Source organism: Natrix helvetica, assembly GCF_964273705.1.
Source record: "Natrix helvetica genome assembly, chromosome: 2".
In the NCBI taxonomy this organism is placed as follows: domain Eukaryota; kingdom Metazoa; phylum Chordata; class Lepidosauria; order Squamata; family Natricidae; genus Natrix; species Natrix helvetica.
The window spans coordinates 294,938,578-294,958,135 of NC_138552.1; the positions used below are offsets into that span (position 1 = coordinate 294,938,578).

The window sequence follows — 19,558 nt, forward strand, 5'->3', positions numbered from 1 at the left end:
GGTCGTAAAACGGGGCAAAACTCAACCACCGCCTCGCCTATTAGCCATGGAAATGTTGGGTTCGATTGTGGTCGTTAAGTCGAGGACTACCTGTATGACAGGCCCAAGACCCCTCCCTGTAGCCAAATTCAACCCCCCCCACCCTCATCTGACTGGGTCTTCCTTGTCACACCAAGTCCTGAGACCCCACCTCTTCAGATGAAGACCTCCATTTCTCCTTCTCCCCCTTCATATTGTACTCCCCCCATTCAGAGGGGCAGCCCATATTTGCTTTCCCCCAACTCACCGCCCCTCCCCTCAATTCCCCTGCTCCCTTGACTGAAGCCCCCCCCTCTCTTAAAGGCAGCAGCCCCCTTCCCGCAAAGCCTCTCCCCATTGTGGCAACACTACTACAAAACCCATACTTAGGCATCACAAAGCCCATGCTACATAGCCTTCAGTCCCTCCCCGACACCTTTTTCATCCTCCCCCTCCCTCCATCAGGCCCAAAGACAGGCACAGCCTGCACCCCATTGTTGTAGTACTACAACACCTATACTTAGGTATTACAAAGCCCATGCTATGTAGCCCTCAGTCCCTGACCCCTTTTCGTCCTCTCCCTCCCTCTACCAGGCCCAAAGACAGCTGCAGCCCCCTCACCTCAATTCCCCTGCTCCCTTGACTGATGCCTCCCCTTAAAAGGCAGCAGCCCCCTCCCCATTGTTGCAGTACTACAAAACCCATATTCACAAAGCCCTCAGTCCGTCCCCGACCCCTTTTTCGTCCTCCCCCTCCCTCCGCCAGGCCCAAAGACAGGCGCAGCCCCCTCCCCACAATTTCCCCGAAGCCCCCCTTCAAGGCAGCAGCCCCATCCCCCTACAAAACCCATACTTAAGCATCCCAAAGCCCATGCTGCGTAGCCCTCCGCCCCCGACCCTTTTTTTCGACCTCCCCCTCCCTCCGCCAGGCCCAAGGACAGCCGCAGCCCCCTCCCCAGAGCCCCCAGACCCAAAAGCGCGGCTACCTTTCCGCCTGAAGAACGACATGGCGGCGCCAGCGGGGCAGACCTGGGCCGTCCCTCAGGGCTGCTGGGTCGTCTTCCTCCTCCCGCCGCCGCCTCCCGCGCCCCACACCGAGGCGGAGGAGGAGGCGGCAGCCGCCATGTTGTCAACAGCGGCGGCCGCGGCGCAGGCTCCTTCTTCCGGGCGGCGGGGCGCGCGCAAAGCCTATCGGGAAAGAAAGAAAAAAAGACCGGCCCGGAAGCCCTTTAGTCGTCATGCGTCATTGGGCCAATCAGCGAGAGCGAGAGAAAGGAGGAGGCGGGGCACTGAAGGGGAGGCCATCTTGGAAGAGGGCACCCGGCGCAGGAGGGCGGAGGAAGCGGAGAAGGCCACCTTGGAAGAGGGCGCGATCTCCCGCGGGCGGACCTCTCCAAGCGAGGCAAGAGAGAATCCCGCCCGGCTTATTCGTGAAACAGATGCGGATGCCCGTTCAGCCATCTTGGATAAGGGCAACTGCAACAAACCTAGGAGAAATCAATTCCTGAGAGAGGAGGAGCTGACGTCGCGACCACCCGACGTGCGATCAGGCTTTAAGAGGGGTGGACTTCCACTCCCAGAATTCCCCAGCCAGCATGGCTTAGACTATGTTGATTTCAACTCCCAGAATTCCTCAGTCAACATACCTAGGTTTGCTTCCGCTCCCAGAATTCCCCAGCCAGCATGTTAACCAGATTAGAAAATTGACCCATACATATTCTAATCTAGTGTTTCTTAATCTCCGTTTTTAAAATGTCAAATTTCAACTCCTATAATCCCTCAGGCCAACTGAAATCCACCCATCTTAAAGTTCTAAATATGAACAATGGTGATTTACCAACTATACATTTTTAAAAGAATAAATAAAAATTGTGAGGTGCAAAAGCAAAGAAATCATAATGGCAATTAAATTTATTTATTTCTGCCTGATGTATTATCTTTTTGTGCAGCACATATTCTCTTAAGAAGCAACGAAGAACACTATCAACGCATGTGGAAACTTTTATTTTGTAAATAGTTTTTATTATTTTTATGATATAAACATCTTTTCTTAAACAGTGTGTCATCTGGGGTAGAAATATTTGTGCAATAACCATCAGAATTTATAACATTCACTACATTGATATTAATTCTCTAATCTTTCAATTATAGTATATTAAAGTTGAACATGGTCAATTTGTTCATTTTTCCCTCTTAACATATCTTCCAATAAAAATAGAATACCGTAATAACATTAAGCATAATAATCATTATCATATTAACAATTATCATATTGTTTACATCTCTATCTTAACATATTTCCTCTTCTTCTTTAATCTCCTTTTATTTCCATCTTCCATTTTTATTCTATAACCCTAACCTCCGAAAGCTTTTTAAAAAGTTTTTGTTGCTATATTTAATAGGAATATTCCAATCAGTTCTATACTGAAATATTAATTCCAGTCCATGAGAATAATGTATTTTCACTGCTACTAAAAAACAAGTTGTAGATGAAGGCAAGACAATAAGCAATGGGTCAAGCCATTTTCCAATTTGTAAACACTGCCACTATAACATTCGAAGCTTTTACCACAGCTAAAGCCTTTTAATGTACTAAGAGAGGAAAGGGTAATTCAAACTCAAGATCACGTGAATCAAGATCACGTGAAGTGTTAATACCACTTTATAATGCCTTGGTAAGGCCACACTTGGAATACTGCATTCAGTTTTGGTCACCACGATGTAAAAAAGATGCGGAGACTCTAGAAAGAGTGCAGAGAAGAGCAACAAAGAGGATTAGGGGACTGGAGACTAAAACATATGAAGAACGGTTGCAGGAACTGGGTATGTCTAGCTTAAGAGAAAGAAGGACTAGGGGAGACATGATAGCAGTGTTCCAATATCTCAGGGGTTGCCACAAAGAAGAGGGAGTCAAGCTATTCTCCAAGGCACCTGTGGACAGAACAAGAAGCAATGGGTGGAAACTAATCAAGGAGAGAAGCAACTTAGAACTGAGGAGAAATTTCCTGACAGTTAGAACAATTAATCAGTGGGACAGAAGTTGCCTCCAGAAGTTGTGAATGCCCCAACACTGGAAGTCTTTAAGAAGATGTTGGATAGCCATTTGTCTGAAGTGGTATAGGGTTTCCTGCCTAGGCAGGGGGTTGGACTAGAAGACCTCCAAGGTCCCTTCCAACTCTACTATTGTATTGTATTAAACCTGGTTTCAGTATGGACAGTTACAGGCCAGATGGAAAAAAGATCAGAAAATTGGTATTATGCAAAATGAGGATAGTTTGGTAAAACAAATTAGGGACCAGAGTCAAATGCATATAAAAAAGGTTGTATAATATACTGATAGAAACAGATTCTGAAACAGTTAGTTAAAGACTGTTTGATAAAATGGGCACAAAACTTTGAAGAACCAATAATGATGGAAATATGGGAAAAGATTCGGACAAGAAATGTAAAATTTACGCAAGCTCAAAACTTGAGAGAGAATTTCTGTAAGATGTTTTATAGATGGCATTTAGACCCTAAAAAGTTAGCTTGCATGTATCCGAATTTACAATCTAAATGCTGGAGATGTGATTGTGCTGACGCTACGTATTATCTTATATGATGGACTTGTAAAAATGTTAAAGCATTTTGGATAAAAATATGGTGGATTATTCAAAACATTCTTTAAAAGATGATAAAGTTCACTCCCCGGTTGTTTTTGTTCGGTATAATTACAGACTGTACAGTTATAGAGACTAATTTGATTCTGAATTTAACGACGGCAGTGAGATTGTTGGTGGCGCAGTACTGGAAGAAGGAAGAACTGCCTACTATTCAAGAATGGACGCTAAAAGTAGTAAATTTAGCAGAGATGCCCAAAATCTCAGCATATCTGAAGGACCATTCAGATGAGAAATACAAGTTGGAATGGAGAAGATGGATTGACTATATTCAAAACAAATATCGGACTAAGAAATTTCAATTAGCTTATGAGTGAAGGAGCAAGGAATGTTCAATTTACCTTAATAAAAGTGGAGTTAAAGCACAAGAGGAGGCAAGATGTTAAAGTTATTCTCCAAGGCACCTGAGGGTAGAACAAGAAGTAATGGGTGGAAACTAATCAAGGAGAGAAGCAACTTAATAATAATAATAATAATAATAATAATAATAATAATAATAATAATAATAATAATAATAATAATAATAATAAATATTTATTTCTTAGCCGCACCCTCTCCCGAAGGACTCGGGGCGGCGTACAACAAAACATAGGAAATAAATATATCGACATACATATAACAAAACATATACCAAGACATATATACGACATATACAAGGAGGAGGTGAACTGATAGATAAAAACAAGTAAAAACACAATGTTTAAAAAACCCTAAATAAATTGAATGCAATTAAAATACCCCAAATAAAAAACCCGTCAGGAGCGATATAGTTGGATCAAAGTTGAGCCAGGCCAGCAACTTGAAAAAGGTGGGTCTTGAGCTTTACACGAAAGGAGCGGAGGAGCGGAGGTCAACTTAGAACTGAGAAGAAACTTCCTGACAGTTAGAACAATTAATCAGTGGAACAGAAGTTGCCTCCAGAAGTTGTGAATGCCCCAACACTGGAAGTCTTTAAGAAGATGTTGGATAGCCATTTGTCTGAAACGGTATAGGGTTTCCTGCCTAGGCAGGGGGTTGGACTAGAAGGCCTCCAAGGTCCCTTCCAACTCTACTATTGTATTGTATTGTATTGTATTAGTTAGCTTATGTTAGCATATGATTGTTAAATGTTTATACCTTGTATTTTGCTCTAGGAGGTTGGGGGGAGGGTGGGTTGGAGGGGCGGGAGGGTTGGGGTGGAGGGAGGGAAGGGGAAGGGGAACTATTTGTAAAATCTATTAAAACTCTTTAATAAAAAAAGAAAAAAAGAAAAAGAAAAAAGAAAAAACATTCGAAGCTTTTTGTTAGATTTGAAGTGAGTTCATTTATAATCTTTCAAAGTCAAGGTCTCTCCTCTCTCCACTCCAGCTACTGAAAGAGCATAAACAACCCATGCTCTTCCCACTATCACTCACAGTAAACAAGCTGAGAGACCTTGAAATGTAAAACAAATGATCAAAGGGGGGAAAAAACAATATTTCCAGCCTCCAGTCTCCAGGTGGCAGTGTTACTTCCTTTCCTTCTATTGTTACAGACCTCTTTGTATTCCTTTTAATATCTTCTTTATAATCCAAACTTAGAGAGAAAAGAAGAAAAAATTTCTTAAATGGAGGAAAAACCATCCAGCATTGTAAAAATAAAGGAAAAAATTCTCAATCCATTGGTTTGGAAGAAGAAAAACTAATCCATTCAGTTTAAAAAATAGGAAATATTTGCAAAAGTTCCATCCATGAAAAAAGATTTTTAAAAAAGCAAGGATAACACATTGTTTAACGTAGCTTAATTCTGCCACTTACTTTCTTCTGTTTTCAAATTTAATTTAACTTTGCTTTTTTTTGGGTAATCCCTTTTCTAATAATAAAATTTCCTCACCAAACGGCACACTTTCTCTTTCCACTTTCCTCCCGTTCCGGAGCTGTCCCAACTTCAGCTGCTTCAGTGGCTGCGCTTCTATCGCCGGCAAGAAGAGGTTCTCCTGGATCAATCAGGGACTTTGCGGTGTCCCTGAGAACAGCAGGACATACGCTTTCCTGTCACCATCTCGTCGGGGTGGTTTAGGTCCAAAAGGAATATCCAGCGGCACAAGGATCGACTGCGATCTTGGAGCTCAAAGATCGCACGTCGTCTCATTGCGACATCAGCTCCTCCTTTTTTCAATTTGTGTTTAGAAATTGGAAAATGACACAAGAAAAAGAAACCTTAACATTGCAAATGATTATGTTTGGAATTCAAAAGATCTTAGCAGTAATAGAAAAAATTGAGAAGTGATGGGAGAATATAGAATGCAGCACAGTAAAATTTGATGGAAAAATTGAGAATGTTTTATCAAATGGAAAAAGTGGAAGACAGAGTTCTAAAAATTGAAGGGAAAAATAATCAAAGAAACAAGAAAACTGTTGATATTGATAGTAAACTGAGCCTGGCTGGAAAAGAATATGGAAAGGGGAGATAGATGGACTGGAACTCTATCCCAGACTTCAAAGTATAGAAGAATTGTGTTGGCAGCAGCTGCCAAAAAAGCCATCACAGTTCTAGGCTGCATCAACAGAGGGATAGAAGCAAGATCACGTGAAGTGTTAATACTACTTTATAGACAGTTATTTATTTATTTATTTATTTATTTATTTATTTATTTATTTATTTATTTAAACTTATTAGTCGCCCCCTCTCCCCACAGGGACTCGGGGCGACGTACACAAGCAACAGTCAGCACAGTGTCATACAGAGGAGGTAAAAAATAAATAAATAATTACAATACTGAAAAAGGTTAAAACCCCAATAACATTAATAGTTTAAAAACTAAAATTAACAATTAAAAATGACCTAGGGGTGGAAAAGTTGTCGAGTTATGCCAGGCCGGCTAGCCGAAACAGGTGGGTCTTCAGTTTACTGCGGAAGGAGCGGAGATCGGTTGTTGTTCTAATGTCTGGGGGGAGGTCGTTCCAAAGGGTAGGGCCCGCCACAGAGAAGGACCTATTCCTGGGCACTGCCCTCTGACAATCTCTAGAGGACGGCACCCGGAGGAGACCCTCTCTGTGTGAGCGAATGGGTCGCAGGGATGTATGGGGCAGGACACGATCCCGCAGGTAACTAGGCCCTATGCCATGGAGCGCTTTGAAGATGGTAACTAACACCTTGAAGCGCACCCGGTAGGCCACAGGAAGCCAGTGCAGCTCGCGCAGGAGCGGTGTTATATGGGAGAACCTCGATCTCCCCATAATTACCCGCGCGGCTGCATTCTGGACCAACTGCAGTCTCCGGGTGCACCTCAAGGGGAGCCCCATGTAGAGAGCATTACAGTAGTCCAGGCGAGACGTCACCAGCGCGTGAGTGACTGTGTGCAGGGCCTCCCGGTCCAAAAGGGGTCGCAATTGGCGCACCAGGCGAACCTGGTGGAACGTCCCCCTCGCCACGGCTGCCACATGATCTTCCATAGCCAGCCGGGCATCAAGGAGGACGCCCAAATTGCGTGCCCGTTCCACCGGGGCTAATTGTTCATCCCCGATGGCCAGCGATGGAATGTGCTGGTTGTACCGGGGTGCCGGAAGCCACAGCCACTCTGTCTTGGAGGGGTTGAGCCTGAGCCTGTTGTCACCCATCCAGACCCGCACGGCTTCCAGACAACGGGACATCACTTCAACAGCCTCGTTGGGGTGGTTTGGGGTGGAAATATACAGCTGAGTGTCATCAGCGAACAGATGATATCTCACCCCAAAACCATGGATGATCTCGCCCAGCGGTTTCATATATGTGTTGAACAGGAGAGGCGAGAGGATCGACCCCTGTGGGACCCCACAAGTAAGGGGCCTCGGGGTCGACCTCTGCTCCCCTGTCAACACACATTGCGTCCGGCCAGAGAGGTAGGAGCGGAACCACCGCAATACGGTGCCCTCCAGACGGCGCAATAGGATACCATGGTCGATGGTATCGAAAGCCGCCGAGAGGTCTAATAGGACAAGGATGGAGGAACAACCCCCATCCTTTGCCCTCCAGAGATCATCCACCAATGCGACCAAGGCCGTCTCCGTGCTGTGACCGGGCCGGAAGCCGGACTGGCGCGGGTCTAGATAATCATCTTCCTCCAGGTGACGCGGGAACTGATGAGCCACCACACTCTCAACAACCTTCGCTAAAAAAGGAAGGTTGGAGACAGGACGATAATTTGCTAGCTCCATTGGGTCCAGAGAAGGCTTCTTGAGCAGGGGTCTCACCACCGCCTCTTTCAAGGCGGTTGGTAAAAGGCCCTCACCCAACGAAGCGTTCACCAGTCTCAGTAGCCAGCCTCGTGAACCCTCCCAGGAAGCCAGTACCAACCAGGAGGGGCACGGGTCCAATAAACATGTGGTGGCTCGCAGTCGCCCGCGCAACCTGTCCAAATCTTCGGTGACAACAGGGTCAAACTCCTCCCAGCGTGGAATCTCAAGACTAGCCTCGGACGCCCCCTCTGGAGCACTGGAGTGGGTCCACCACCTCCGGATCTGATCAATTTTATCCTGCAGGTATTCCCCAAACTCCTCTGCCCTGCCCTGCAATGGGGGGTCCCGCTGTCCCTGCGACAGCAGGGAGCGGGTCACCCGAAACAGGGCGGCAGGGCGGTTCTCTGCGGACGCTATAAGGGTGGCACAATATTGACGTTTGGCCACCCTTATTGCCACAAGGTAGGTCCTTAAGTAGGCTCTTACCTGTGTTCGATCGGATTCGGAGCGGGAGGATCTCCACTTGTTCTCTAGGCGTCTCCTGTGGCGTTTCATCGCCCTTAGCTCCCCGTTAAACCAGGGGGCCTGGGTCGATCGTTGCCATCGGAGAGGCCGCAAAGGCGCAACCCGGTCCAAGGCTCCGGCGGCCGCACTGTTCCACGCGGCCACCAGGTCCTCTGCCCGGGAGCGGGACAGGTCTGCAGGAGGTGGCCCAAGCTCCGCCTGGAACCTATCTGGTTCCATCAGACGCCTGGGGCGGAACCATCTGGGACCATCTGGTTCCGCCTCCCTGCGGCGGGGAGTAGCGCCAGGGAAGTCCAGTTGGAGAAGTGAGGGGCGGAATAGTTAGACAGTTAGAACTATTAATTAGTGGAACAGAAGTTGCCTCCAGAAGTTGTGAATGCCCCAACACTGGGAGTCTTTAAGAAGATGTTGGATAGCCATCTGTCTGAAACGGTATAGGGTTTCCTGCCTAGGCAGGGGGTTGGACTAGAAGACCTCCAAGGTCCCTTCCAACTCTTTATTCTATTTTCTTCTAAAGCTGCAAAGCACAGGCTGGCCGCTAGAGGGCAGCAACGCCTTAACAATATGCGTGCTTCCCCTCGCTGACTCGCCTAGAGGCCGGATTGGGTACTGTCCACATTAACAGCCCAGGCAGCGAGCCAAAGGCGCTGTCCGCGTGTTGCGCCTTCCCACGTCCTTCCTTCGAGCCGCTGACCCTGCGAAGCCCAACGGCGGGCGGCATCCCCGGTCTTAGCCACCCAACGCGGAGTTTCCACTCGAGGGAAAGCCTGGGGAAGGGTCTCTCTCTCTCTTTCAAAGACCCCTCCCCGTCCTGGGAATCCCTCCTCCCTTCCTCTGCCTGCCTTTCACTAAAGGAGGGGAGAGAGAGAAAGGGAGATTTTTCCCAGGGGGAGAAGACCCCCTACCCACCCAAAGCCCCCAGCCCCACTCTCCCCCTTCGCTGGGGGAGAGGAGGGGGTGTCCCTGCGCAGGCGGGTGGGGCCGGCCTGCACGTGACGGGGAGCCGGCTCCGGGGAGACGCCCACCGGGAAGGCGAGGCCAAACAGCCAGGCGGAGGAGCCAGCTCCGGCAGGCGCCGGCTCCTGCTGTGAGCCGCGATCGCGAGTGGGTCTGTGCGTGGGTGGGCGGGTGGGCGTCCCACCTGGCCCCCCTCCATGCCTCCGCGCCGCAAGAAGAAGAAGAAGAGGAAGAGGAAGCCGGAGGAGGAGGCGGTGGGCAGCGGCGGCGGGCAAGCGGCATTGCTGCCCGGGCGCCCGGCGGCATCCTTGGCATCGGGCCGGCCGCCCCCCGCCCGGGCTGTGCCCAGGATGGTTAGCGGCGTGGGCTGCTTCTGGGTCCTCTTGTCCTCCTGCCTGCTGGCCGTCTGCAGCTTCGGCTTCCTCTCGCCCGCCTGGGTCGTCCGGCCGCGTGGCGGGGGTGGGCGGCGGTGGGGCGGCAGCCCCGCGCCCTCCTCCGTGGGCGGCGTGGGAGAAGTCAGCTTCGGCTTGCTGTGGCACTGCACGGATGCTCCGCGGCACGCCGAGCCCTGCGACGCCTTGGGCGGCCTGGGGGGCTTCGGACAGATCCCCTCCGCCTCCTGGCAGGTGAGCCCCGGCTGCGTGGGTGGGCGCGTGGGTCCCTGGGCGGGGAACTCGGCCGTGGGGTGGGGGTGGAAGTTGCCCCGCGCGTTGGGCAAAGGCGGGGGGGGGCGCTTCGAGCTGACAATAACGAGGCTGGTGTTGGGTGGGGGACTTAGACTATCTCCCACCCGCGATCGCGGCCCGCCACGTGTCCAGGCCCGATGTCTGGACGGACGGAGGGGACGGGAGGATGGATTCAGCGGCGGGCTTTAGGGGGTGCCCCCCCCCGGTCCCACTCACTCCAACCCTGAACCGCGCTTGATGCCAGCGGCGAGTAGATTCCGCGCAAAATCCCGCGCCCGTGGGGTGAGCGTGTCTGTGAAACCCGTTGCCTCTGGCCGCCTTGGAGGGAAAGAGAGGCTTTTACAGTCCTTTGTAATTTGCTCCTTTCCTGCGTGGGTGGGGGGATAGCGTGGAAACGATCAGAATAGCCACAGCACAAAGACCTGGCAATAGAAATAGAATAGAAACGACCGGGGCAAAGGAAAGCCGAGGCGATACCAGTAAGTGACTGGCGCCTTAGGTGCAATCCTGAAACATCTGGAGCACCTCTGGAATATTATCCGCCATTGACCAGATCCCCCTCGGTCAATTGCAAAAGGAGCTTGTCTGTTCCAGCTTACATCCCGCAACTATACCTTGAAACACCACCGGACAGCCACATCTGCCTGTCCTAAGTCCTTGGGATGAATTTTTAAAAATGCCATGTGCAGCCTGAACATCTGGCTGAAGGTGTGAAGGAACAATAATCATCACTAAAAGATCAGAATGGGCATGGGCAGTGAAATCAGCTTGTAGTGGTTAGACTAGTTAGGTTTCCTGCCTAAGCAGGGGTTTGGACTAGAAGACCTCCAAGGTCCCTTCCAACTCTCCTCTCCTCTCCTCTCCTCTATTCTATTCTATTCTATTCTATTCTCTATTCTCTATTCTCTATCCTCTTCTATTCTCTATTCTATTCCATTCTATTCTCTATTCTATTCTCTCTTCTATTCTCTATTTTATTTTATTCTATTCTCTGTTCTATTCTATTCTCTATTCCTGTTCTGTTCTACTCTGTTCTCTTCCATTCTCTTCTGTTCTCTTCTTTTCTCTTCTCTTCTCTATTCCTGTTCTGTTCTGTTCTCTTCTGTTCTTATTCTATTCTATTCTCTATTTTATTTTATTCTATTTTATTCTCTGTTCTAGTCTATACTCTATTCTACTCTATTCTAGTCTCCATTCTATTCTATTCTCTATTTTATCTTATTCTATTTTATTCTCTGTTCTGTTCTATTCTTATTCTACTAAGTTTTCTTTTTTTAAAATGGGCTGTGCCCCCTTTGGGCTCCCAATGGTGGGTCTTACAAGACGGGACTTCAGCACACTTTGGGTCCCAGTTTTGTGTGAGTTGTGGCGCAGTTGCGCGAAGGGCGTGTGTTTGTGGGGTGGGGAGAGACACGAAGGCAGCTAAATGTGCCTTTGGCCCCCTTAAAATAAGTAGAATTGCTGCAAACCAGGAGAAAAAGCACGATGAAGCCAGGAATTCAAATAAGTGTTAAAATCCATCCGGTCGCCATGTGAGTTTATAGCAGGCTTTTTAAAAAAAATTCCTGATCTCTAGTATGGATTTTATTTTATTTTATTAAGGCGATGGGATGTGAATTTAAAAAGAGAGAGAAGCGGTTGAGAATGGGCTGTTAAACACCCCCACACACAAACAAAATACCCCACTCTTGTTAAGATGGGCAGCGTGGCTTCAACAGGTCTCTTATATGGGGCAGGAAATGGGGAATATTTTTGTCCACGTCCCTCTGGCACTGGATGGTTGTTCACGGACCATTGTTGTTTTCGCCCTGTGTCCTTTTGTTGGAACGGGTGTGCGTGTGTGCGTTGTGGTGGCAGAGAAAGGACAAAAGAGTCTGGGGGTCCTTTAGCAGGCAAGTCCATTTCAGGGACTGTTTGATTCCACCACCAGCCAAGCTGACGCCTGTCCCTGTAGAAAGGACAATTACAAAAGTTATTGGCAGTGGGCAGTGAAATAGGGAAAGCTTGAATCTGCCTAGCTGGGTAGTAGGTCTTTTCCTTCCTTCCTTCCTTCCTTCCTTCCTTCCTTCCTTCCTTCCTTCCTTCCTTCCTTCCTTCCTTCCCTCCCTCCCTCCCTCCTTCCTTCCTTCCTTCCTTCCTTCCTTCCTTCCTCCTTTCCTTCTTTTCTTTCCTTCTTTCTTTCCTTCTTTCCTTCCTTCTTTCCTTCCTTTCTTCCTTTCCCCTTCCCCTTCCTTATCTATGATTTATTCTTTCTTTCTTTCTTTCTTTCTTTCTTTCTTTCTTTCTTTCTTTCTTTCTTTCTTTTTGTCTTCCTTCCTTTCCCTTCCTCATCTATGATTTCCTTCCTTCCTCCTTTCTTTATTTTCTTTCCTTCTTTCTTTCTTTCCTTCCTTTCTCCCTTTTCCCTTCCCCTTCCTTATCTATGATTTATTCTTTCTTTCTTTCTTTTTGTCTTCCTTCCCCTTCCTCATCTATGATTTCCTTCCTTCCTTCCTCCTTTCCTCCTTTCCTTCCTTTCTTCCTTTCCCCTTCCTTATCTATGATTTATTTTTCTTTCTTTCTCTTTCTTTTTGTCTTCCTTCCTTTCCCTGCCTCATCTATGATTTCCTTCCTTCCTTCCTCCTTTCCTTCTTTTCTTTCCTTCTTTCTTCCTTTCCTTCTTTCCTTCTTTTCTTTCTTTTCCCTTCCCCTTCCTTATCTATGATTTTCTTTCTTTCTTTCTTTCTTTCTTTCTTTCTTTCTTTCTTTCTTTCTTTCTTTTTGTCTTCCTTCCTTCCCCTTCCTCAACTATGATTTCCTTCCTTCCTTCCTTCCTTCCTTCCTTCCTTCCTTCCTTCCTTCTTTTTACAAATAATTGTAGGTGATAAATGTGGTCCTTCCCCCCCCTCCTATTTTCCCCACAACAACTACCTTGCAAGGTGGGTTACACTGAGATATCAAGTGGCCCAAAGTCACTCAGCTGTTTTCATGATGGGACTAGAACCCATCATCTCCTGACAATTGGCCCTAAGTCATCAGGTTGCTTTAATGACTAAGGCAGGACTAGAACTCACCGTCTCCCGGTGATTGGGCCACAGTCATTAAGCTGGATTTTGTGCCTTAAGGTGGGAGTAGAACTCACTGTCTCCTGGTGATTAGCCCAGAGTCACCCAGCTGAGTTTCGTATCTAAAGCAGCACTAGAACTCACCGTCTCCTGGTGATTGACCCAGAGTCACCCAGCCTGCTTTTTTGCCTAAAGCGGGACTAGAACTCGCCGTTTCCTGGTGATTGCCCCAAAGTCACCCAGCTGGCCTTCATGCCTAAAGCGGGACTAGAACTCACAGTCCCCTGGTTTCTAATCTGGTGCCTTAACTACTAAACCAAACTATCTCTGTAATTAAATTTATAGGCTCCCCATCTCACTGTGGGGCGACTCTTGGCAGCTTAAGAATATATCTGTAAAACAGGCTATGAAACAATAAGAAAAGATTTAACGTAAAGAATTAAAACATCAGAATTAATGAACTCTTTCAGGGTGTCAATCCCAAGAGCCAAAGGCTGAACTTCATTGGTTGATTAGCAGATTGGCATTGTCTATGGAGATTCGCCACCATCCAGTCAAGGTTGTCCCAAAGCGGCTTTTTTCAGGAAGCAACTGGACTTTCTTGTTTTTTTCTTTTGAAGGCATTTCGCTTCTCATCCAAGAAGCTTCTTCAGCTCTGACCGGATGATGGGGAATGGAATGGATTGATACTCCTTGCAGAAAGCTGGTCATTTGCATCCTTTTAGAGGGTCGTTGAGGCCCCTTGGAGGTTTCTCTGTGTCCTCAGGGTCACTTGAGTGGGGCAAATGGTTCCTATTAGTCTGCAATTTTTTCCCCTCTGGAAATCCATTCCTTCTCCCACAACCATTCCAAGGATATTCATCCCAAATTGTATAGCTATAAGTCTGTAGAGATTCTCGGTCATCCTGGTCGTGGTTGTCCCAAAGATGCTTTTTTCAGGAGGCAACTGGACTTTCTTATTTTTTCTTCGAAGAGGTTTCACTTCTCATCCAAAGAAGCTTCTTCCGCTCTGGGGAAAGGAAGGATTGAAACTCCTTGCAGACAGCTGGTCCTTTGCATCCTTTTAGAGGGTCATTGAGGCCACCTGGAGGTTTCTCTGTGTCCTCAGGGTCACCTGAGTGATGCAAATGAGTGTGGAGCCTTCTTGGAATAGCTGGAAGCATTCCTGCAGTCTGCAAGTGAGTGGTAGGTAGTGTTTGTAAAGTTACACTCTTTGTGACCTCCAGTCCAGTCGCTATCCAAAAAAAGAGCCGCATGTAAAAGCATTCAGCAAATCCTCGACTTACAACCATTTCTTAGTTCTTTGGTTTATGTAACCCCTCCCCTTCCCACCCAGCCATGATAGATTGGTATGGTCTATATATATTTCATAAACCAAAGATTTATTGGGAGGCCACATGGCCGTTTTGGTAAAGATCCATTATGTCTCTGCAAAGGTCTGTCTCTCACAGCTGTTCCCAGAGGAAAGGAGCTCATTGATGGGAACAGGTGGTGGGGTGGCCCAGTTTGCTCACCATTGTAAACTATACATTCAAGTTAAGATTTAATCAAGGAGAGAAGCAACTTAGAACTAAGGGGAAATTTCCCGACAGTTAGAAGAATTAACCAGTGGGATGACTTGCCTCCAGAGGTAGTGAATGCTCCAACACTGGACGTTTTTAAGAAGAGGTTGGATAACCATTTGTCTGAAGTGGTGTAGGGTTTCTTGCCTAGGCAGGGGGTTGGACTGGAAGACCTCCAAGACCCCTTCCAACTCTGCTATTCTAATCAAGGAGAGAAGCAACCTGGAACTCAGGAAAAAATCCTGACAGTTAGGAGAATTAACCAGTGGGACGACTTGCCTCCAGAAGTTGTGAATGCCCCAACACTGGAAGTCTTTAAGAAGAGATTTGACAACCATTTGTCTGAAACGGTACAGGGTTTCCTGCCTAAGCAGGGTGTTGGACTAGAAGACCTCCAAGGTCCCTTCCAACTCTGCTATTCTATTCTATTCTATTCTATTCTATTCTATTCTATTCTATTCTATTCTATTCTACTCTACTCTACTCTACTCTATTCTGTATTCTATTCTATTCTATTCTATTCTATTCTGTATTCTATTCTATTCTATTCTACTCTACTCTACTCTACTCTACTCTACTCTACTCTATTCTGTATTCTATTCTATTCTATTCTATTCTATTCTACTCTACTCTACTCTACTCTACTCTATTCTGTATTCTATTCTATTCTATTCTATTCTATTCTACTCTATTCTGTATTCTATTCTATTCTACTCTACTCTACTCTACTCTATTCTGTATTCTATTCTATTCTATTCTATTCTACTCTACTCTACTCTACTCTGTATTCTATTCTATTCTATTCTATTCTATTCTGTATTCTATTCTATTCTATTCTATTCTATTCTGTATTCTATTCTATTCTATTCTATTCCTATTCCTATTCCTATTCTATATTCAGTCATACATTGTAGCCATCCTGTTTTTTTAACATTTGATCCATACCATATTTACAAAAAGGAAAAAAGTAACCTATTTCTAGCCGTGTTGGTTTGTGCTTATCTTGTACTTTCTCGCATTCATCATTTCATACATAATTTTAGCCTCCATTCTATGGATCTTGGCTCCTGCCTATTTTGGCCTTTCCCTTTTATATTCCAACCAACGATAAAAATTGATCCCAGATCTTACAATATTCTGATTCATCTTTATTCTTCAATCCCCACGTCAATTTATCCATTTCAGCACAGATCCAGATTTTCCTAATTATTTCCCCTTCATGTGGAGTTTGTCCTTTTAACTATACACATCATCACGGCAGCAAGAGTGGACTTTGCCCAAAATGGGAAAAACAGGGAAACTCCCCTTGAAGCTTTGCTGCTTTCTTTGGCCTTTTTAAAATTAAGTTTTACAGCATATTTTCTTTCCCATCTTCAATCGGACACATAAATTTGCCAAGCCACGCCCACAAAATAAGCCATGCCCACAGAACCAGCAGTAAAAAAATTGGAAACCCACCCCTGGACTGGGCCCTATCTAACAAAATGAAATTCAAGGTAGAGAAAAGTGAAGTCTTACACTAAGAAAAACCCAAATAGACATATAAACTGGGTGAAACAGACTTAATAGCAGTGACTGGGAGAAGGACCTTGGAGTCTTAGTGGACAACCAGTTAAATAGGAACCAGTAGTGTGCAGCAGCAGCCAAAAAAGCCAACGTAATCCTAAATTGCATTAACAGAGGGATACAATCAAGATCAAGGGAGGTACTAATATCTCTCTATAAAGCCTTAGTAAGGCCACACCTAGAGTACTGCATCCAGTTTTGGTCACCACACTATAAAAAAGAGGTTGAGACTCTAGAAAGAGGGCAGAGAAGAGCAACCAGGATGATGAGGGGACTGGAGGCTAAAACACACAATGAAGGGTTGCAGGAACTGGGCCTGGCTAGTCTAGGGAAGAGAAGGACCAGGGGAGACAGGATAACATCTTCCAATATTTGAGGGGCTGCCCCAGAGAGGAAGGGGTCAAGCTATTCTCCAAAGCACCCAAAGGCCAGGCAAGGAATAATGGATGGAAACTAACCAAGGAGAGATTCAACTTGGAAATAAGGAGGAATTTTCTGACAGGGAGAACAATCAACCCATGGAACAGAAGTTGCCTTTGGAAGTTGTGGGAGCTTCATCACTGGAAGCTTCTCAAGAAGAGAGTGGACTGCCATTGGTCAGAAGTGTGTAGGGTCTCCTGCTTCAGTGGGGAGGGGGGGTTGGACTAGATGACCTATAAGGTCCCTTCCAACTCTGTTAATCTTGTTACAAATCTGTTACTTAACAAGATGTATTGTGGGCTCAATTACAGTTGAGGACTACCTGTACGGTTACCTTGCTAGGTTAGGTTTAGCTAAAGCTTAACATGCCCCTTTCCAGTTTTTGACCCAGGAATGATAAAAGCCAATTCACGCGATAAAAAAAGGAAGCTACCCACTTGGCCATGGTGCTGGTGGGGTGCTTCCTGCAGGCTCCGTTTCCTTTCAAATTAAAAGCGCGGCCCAGGGATTTCTCCAAGGTTGGCCTTCAAATAATAATCATCTCTCTGAAACACCTCGGTGCTCACTCTCTTGCCAAAATTGTTCCCTGGCCTGGTGATTTCTAACAAAGGAGAATAGCTCATCAACCAATGCATTAAGTTTGGTAAATCTAGCGCTGTGGGTGCTTTTTGCAATTTGAAATGATGTCATCGATTGTGGAAAGCTGTGGTAAGCCATACCGTTTTACTGACTTGGGCATGGCTATGAGAAACGAGGAGTTGTGTATTGGGAAGAGTTTAGGGCTAAAACAAAAGATGTTTTATTTTCCTTAAAGGATTTCTTGATCTCTACGATTGTGTTGTGGGGCCTGTCGGCTGTGGGGCCCTCCAGCAGCTGAATCAGAGGAGGAGGAGGAGATTTGGGAGCGAGGGTCAGCATCAAGGCAACCCGAGAGCGCCGAGGGGGAAGAGGGAATGGAGCTGGCAGAGAGGGAGAGAGACAGAGGGGGAGCCTGGCCCATCCATCAGCCCTCAAATGGAGAGCCAACAGCCCCCAGGTCTGATGAGGAAGAGGATGGAGCTGATGAGGAAGAGGAGGAACAGCTGGGTCCATTGCCTGATGCACAAATGCACAGAAGGCAGAGGAGAGGAGAGCAGTGGAAATCTATGGGCCGGTCCTTGGGACGGAAGAGTCACCGCTGTTAGTGAAGCCCCACCTTAGGTCCGGGGGTAATAGTCAGGGGGCCGAGATGAATAGATGTGGCAGACAACTATCCATCTCCCCTGCTGGACGGACTTGTTAGCCTATGGTGAGAGAGAAATTTTTTGCCGGTGCTCCTAATAAAGGAATCTTTTGAGTTCACTTTAGAGGGTTTGTTGTGTTTGGGGACCTGGGTGAGAACAGATCTCTGCAGATGGCGACTGCAAGGCTTAAAATTAAAAGACCTTTGGCTCTTGGGAGGAAAGTTATGACAAATCTAGACAGCCTATTAAAAAGCAGAGGCACCATCTTGCTGTCAAAGGTCCGTCTAGTCATAGCTATGGTTTTCTCAGTAGCTTCAGAGCTGGACCATAAGGAAGGTTGAGCATTGAAGAATTGATGCTCTCAAATTGGGGTGTTGGAGAAGACAGTTTGGTAGGCCTGGTCTAGGGTCTCTTGCTTGAGCAGGGGGTTGGACTAGAAGACCTCAAAGGTCCCTTCCGGCTCTATTCTGTTTGATTGATTCAGGACCTTGGACACATCCCTATGACTTAACAGCAGGGTCCTCCATTCAGCACCATGGACAGTGATCACAGGGCCTTCTATGCTATGCAGTCTAGCTGGTTGGCCCGAAATAGCATTTTTTAGAACAGATGACCCCAATGCTGACTGGGAACTGTGAGAACTTATGACCGTTTTTTTCACAGTTACGACCGTTGCCAGCATCCCAACAACCACAAGATCAAAATTCAGAGGCTTGGCAACTGTTTCCCATTTATGACAGTTGCCATGTCATGTGGCCACTTTTGCCACCTTCTGAAATGCAAAATTTTAAATAGGGTAGAACAGAATAACAGAGTTGAAAGGGACCTTGGAGGTCTTCTAGTCCAACCCCCTGCCTAGGCAGGAAACCCTATACCGTTTCGGACAAATGGCTCTCCAGCATCTTCTTAAAGACTTCCAGCGTTGGAGCATTCACAACTTCTGGAGACAACTTCTGTTCCACTGATTAATTGTTCTCACTGTCAGGAAATTTCTCCTCAGTTCTAAGTTGCTTCTCTCCTTGATTAGTTTCCACCTGTTGCTTCTTGTCCTGCCCTCAGGTGCCTTGGAGAAGAGTTTGACTCCCTCTTCTTTGGGGCAACCCCTGAGATATTGGAAGACTGCTATCATGTCTCCCCTAGTTCTTCTTTTCATTAAACTAGACATAACCAGTTCCTGCAACCGTCCTTCATATGTTTTAGTCTCCAGTCCCCTAATCCTCTTTGTTGCTCTTCTCTGCACTCTTTCTAGAGTCTCCACATCTTTTTTACATCGTGGCGACCCAAACTGGATTCAGGATTCCAAGTGTGGCCTTACCACGGCATTATAAAGTGGCATTAACACTTCACGTGATCTTGATTCTATCCCTCTGTTGATGCAGCCTAGAACTGTGTTGGCTTTTTTGGCAGCTGCTGCACACGGCTGGCTCCTATTTAAATGGTTGTCCACTAGGACTCCAAGATCCCTCTCACAATTACTACTGTTGAGCAAGGTACCACCTATACTGTACCTGTGCATTTAGTTTTTCTTGCCTAAATGTAGAACCTTTTACTCTTTTCACCATTGAATTTCATTTTATTAGATGCCCAATGTTCAAGTTTATTAGGTGCCCAATGTTCAAGTTTGTCAAGATCCTCAACCCCCTCCTCTTTGTGGCAGCCCCTCAAATATTGGAATACTGCTATTATGTCTCCCCTGGTCCTTCTCTTTGCTAGACTAGCCAGGC

At 46.5% G+C, this 19,558-nt stretch overlaps 2 protein-coding genes across 2 annotated transcripts in view; one reads left to right on the top strand and one right to left on the bottom strand.

Moving 5' to 3' along the window:
* AKAP10 (A-kinase anchoring protein 10) overlaps positions 1-1,214 on the bottom strand; it is a 67,976-nt gene extending 66,762 nt beyond the window's left edge. Inside the window, exon 1 of the mRNA XM_081945421.1 lies at positions 1,004-1,214. Within this exon, the coding sequence (XP_081801547.1) occupies positions 1,004-1,025 (22 nt within the window). The 5' untranslated portion in view covers positions 1,026-1,214. The remainder of the gene's footprint in view (positions 1-1,003) is intronic.
* Positions 1,215-9,438: 8,224 nt separating this feature from the next.
* Positions 9,439-19,558, top strand: part of LHFPL7 (LHFPL tetraspan subfamily member 7) — a 78,486-nt gene continuing 68,366 nt past the window's right edge. The window contains exon 1 of the mRNA XM_081945495.1: positions 9,439-9,959. Coding sequence (XP_081801621.1) covers positions 9,531-9,959 — 429 coding nt within the window. The 5' untranslated portion in view covers positions 9,439-9,530. The remainder of the gene's footprint in view (positions 9,960-19,558) is intronic.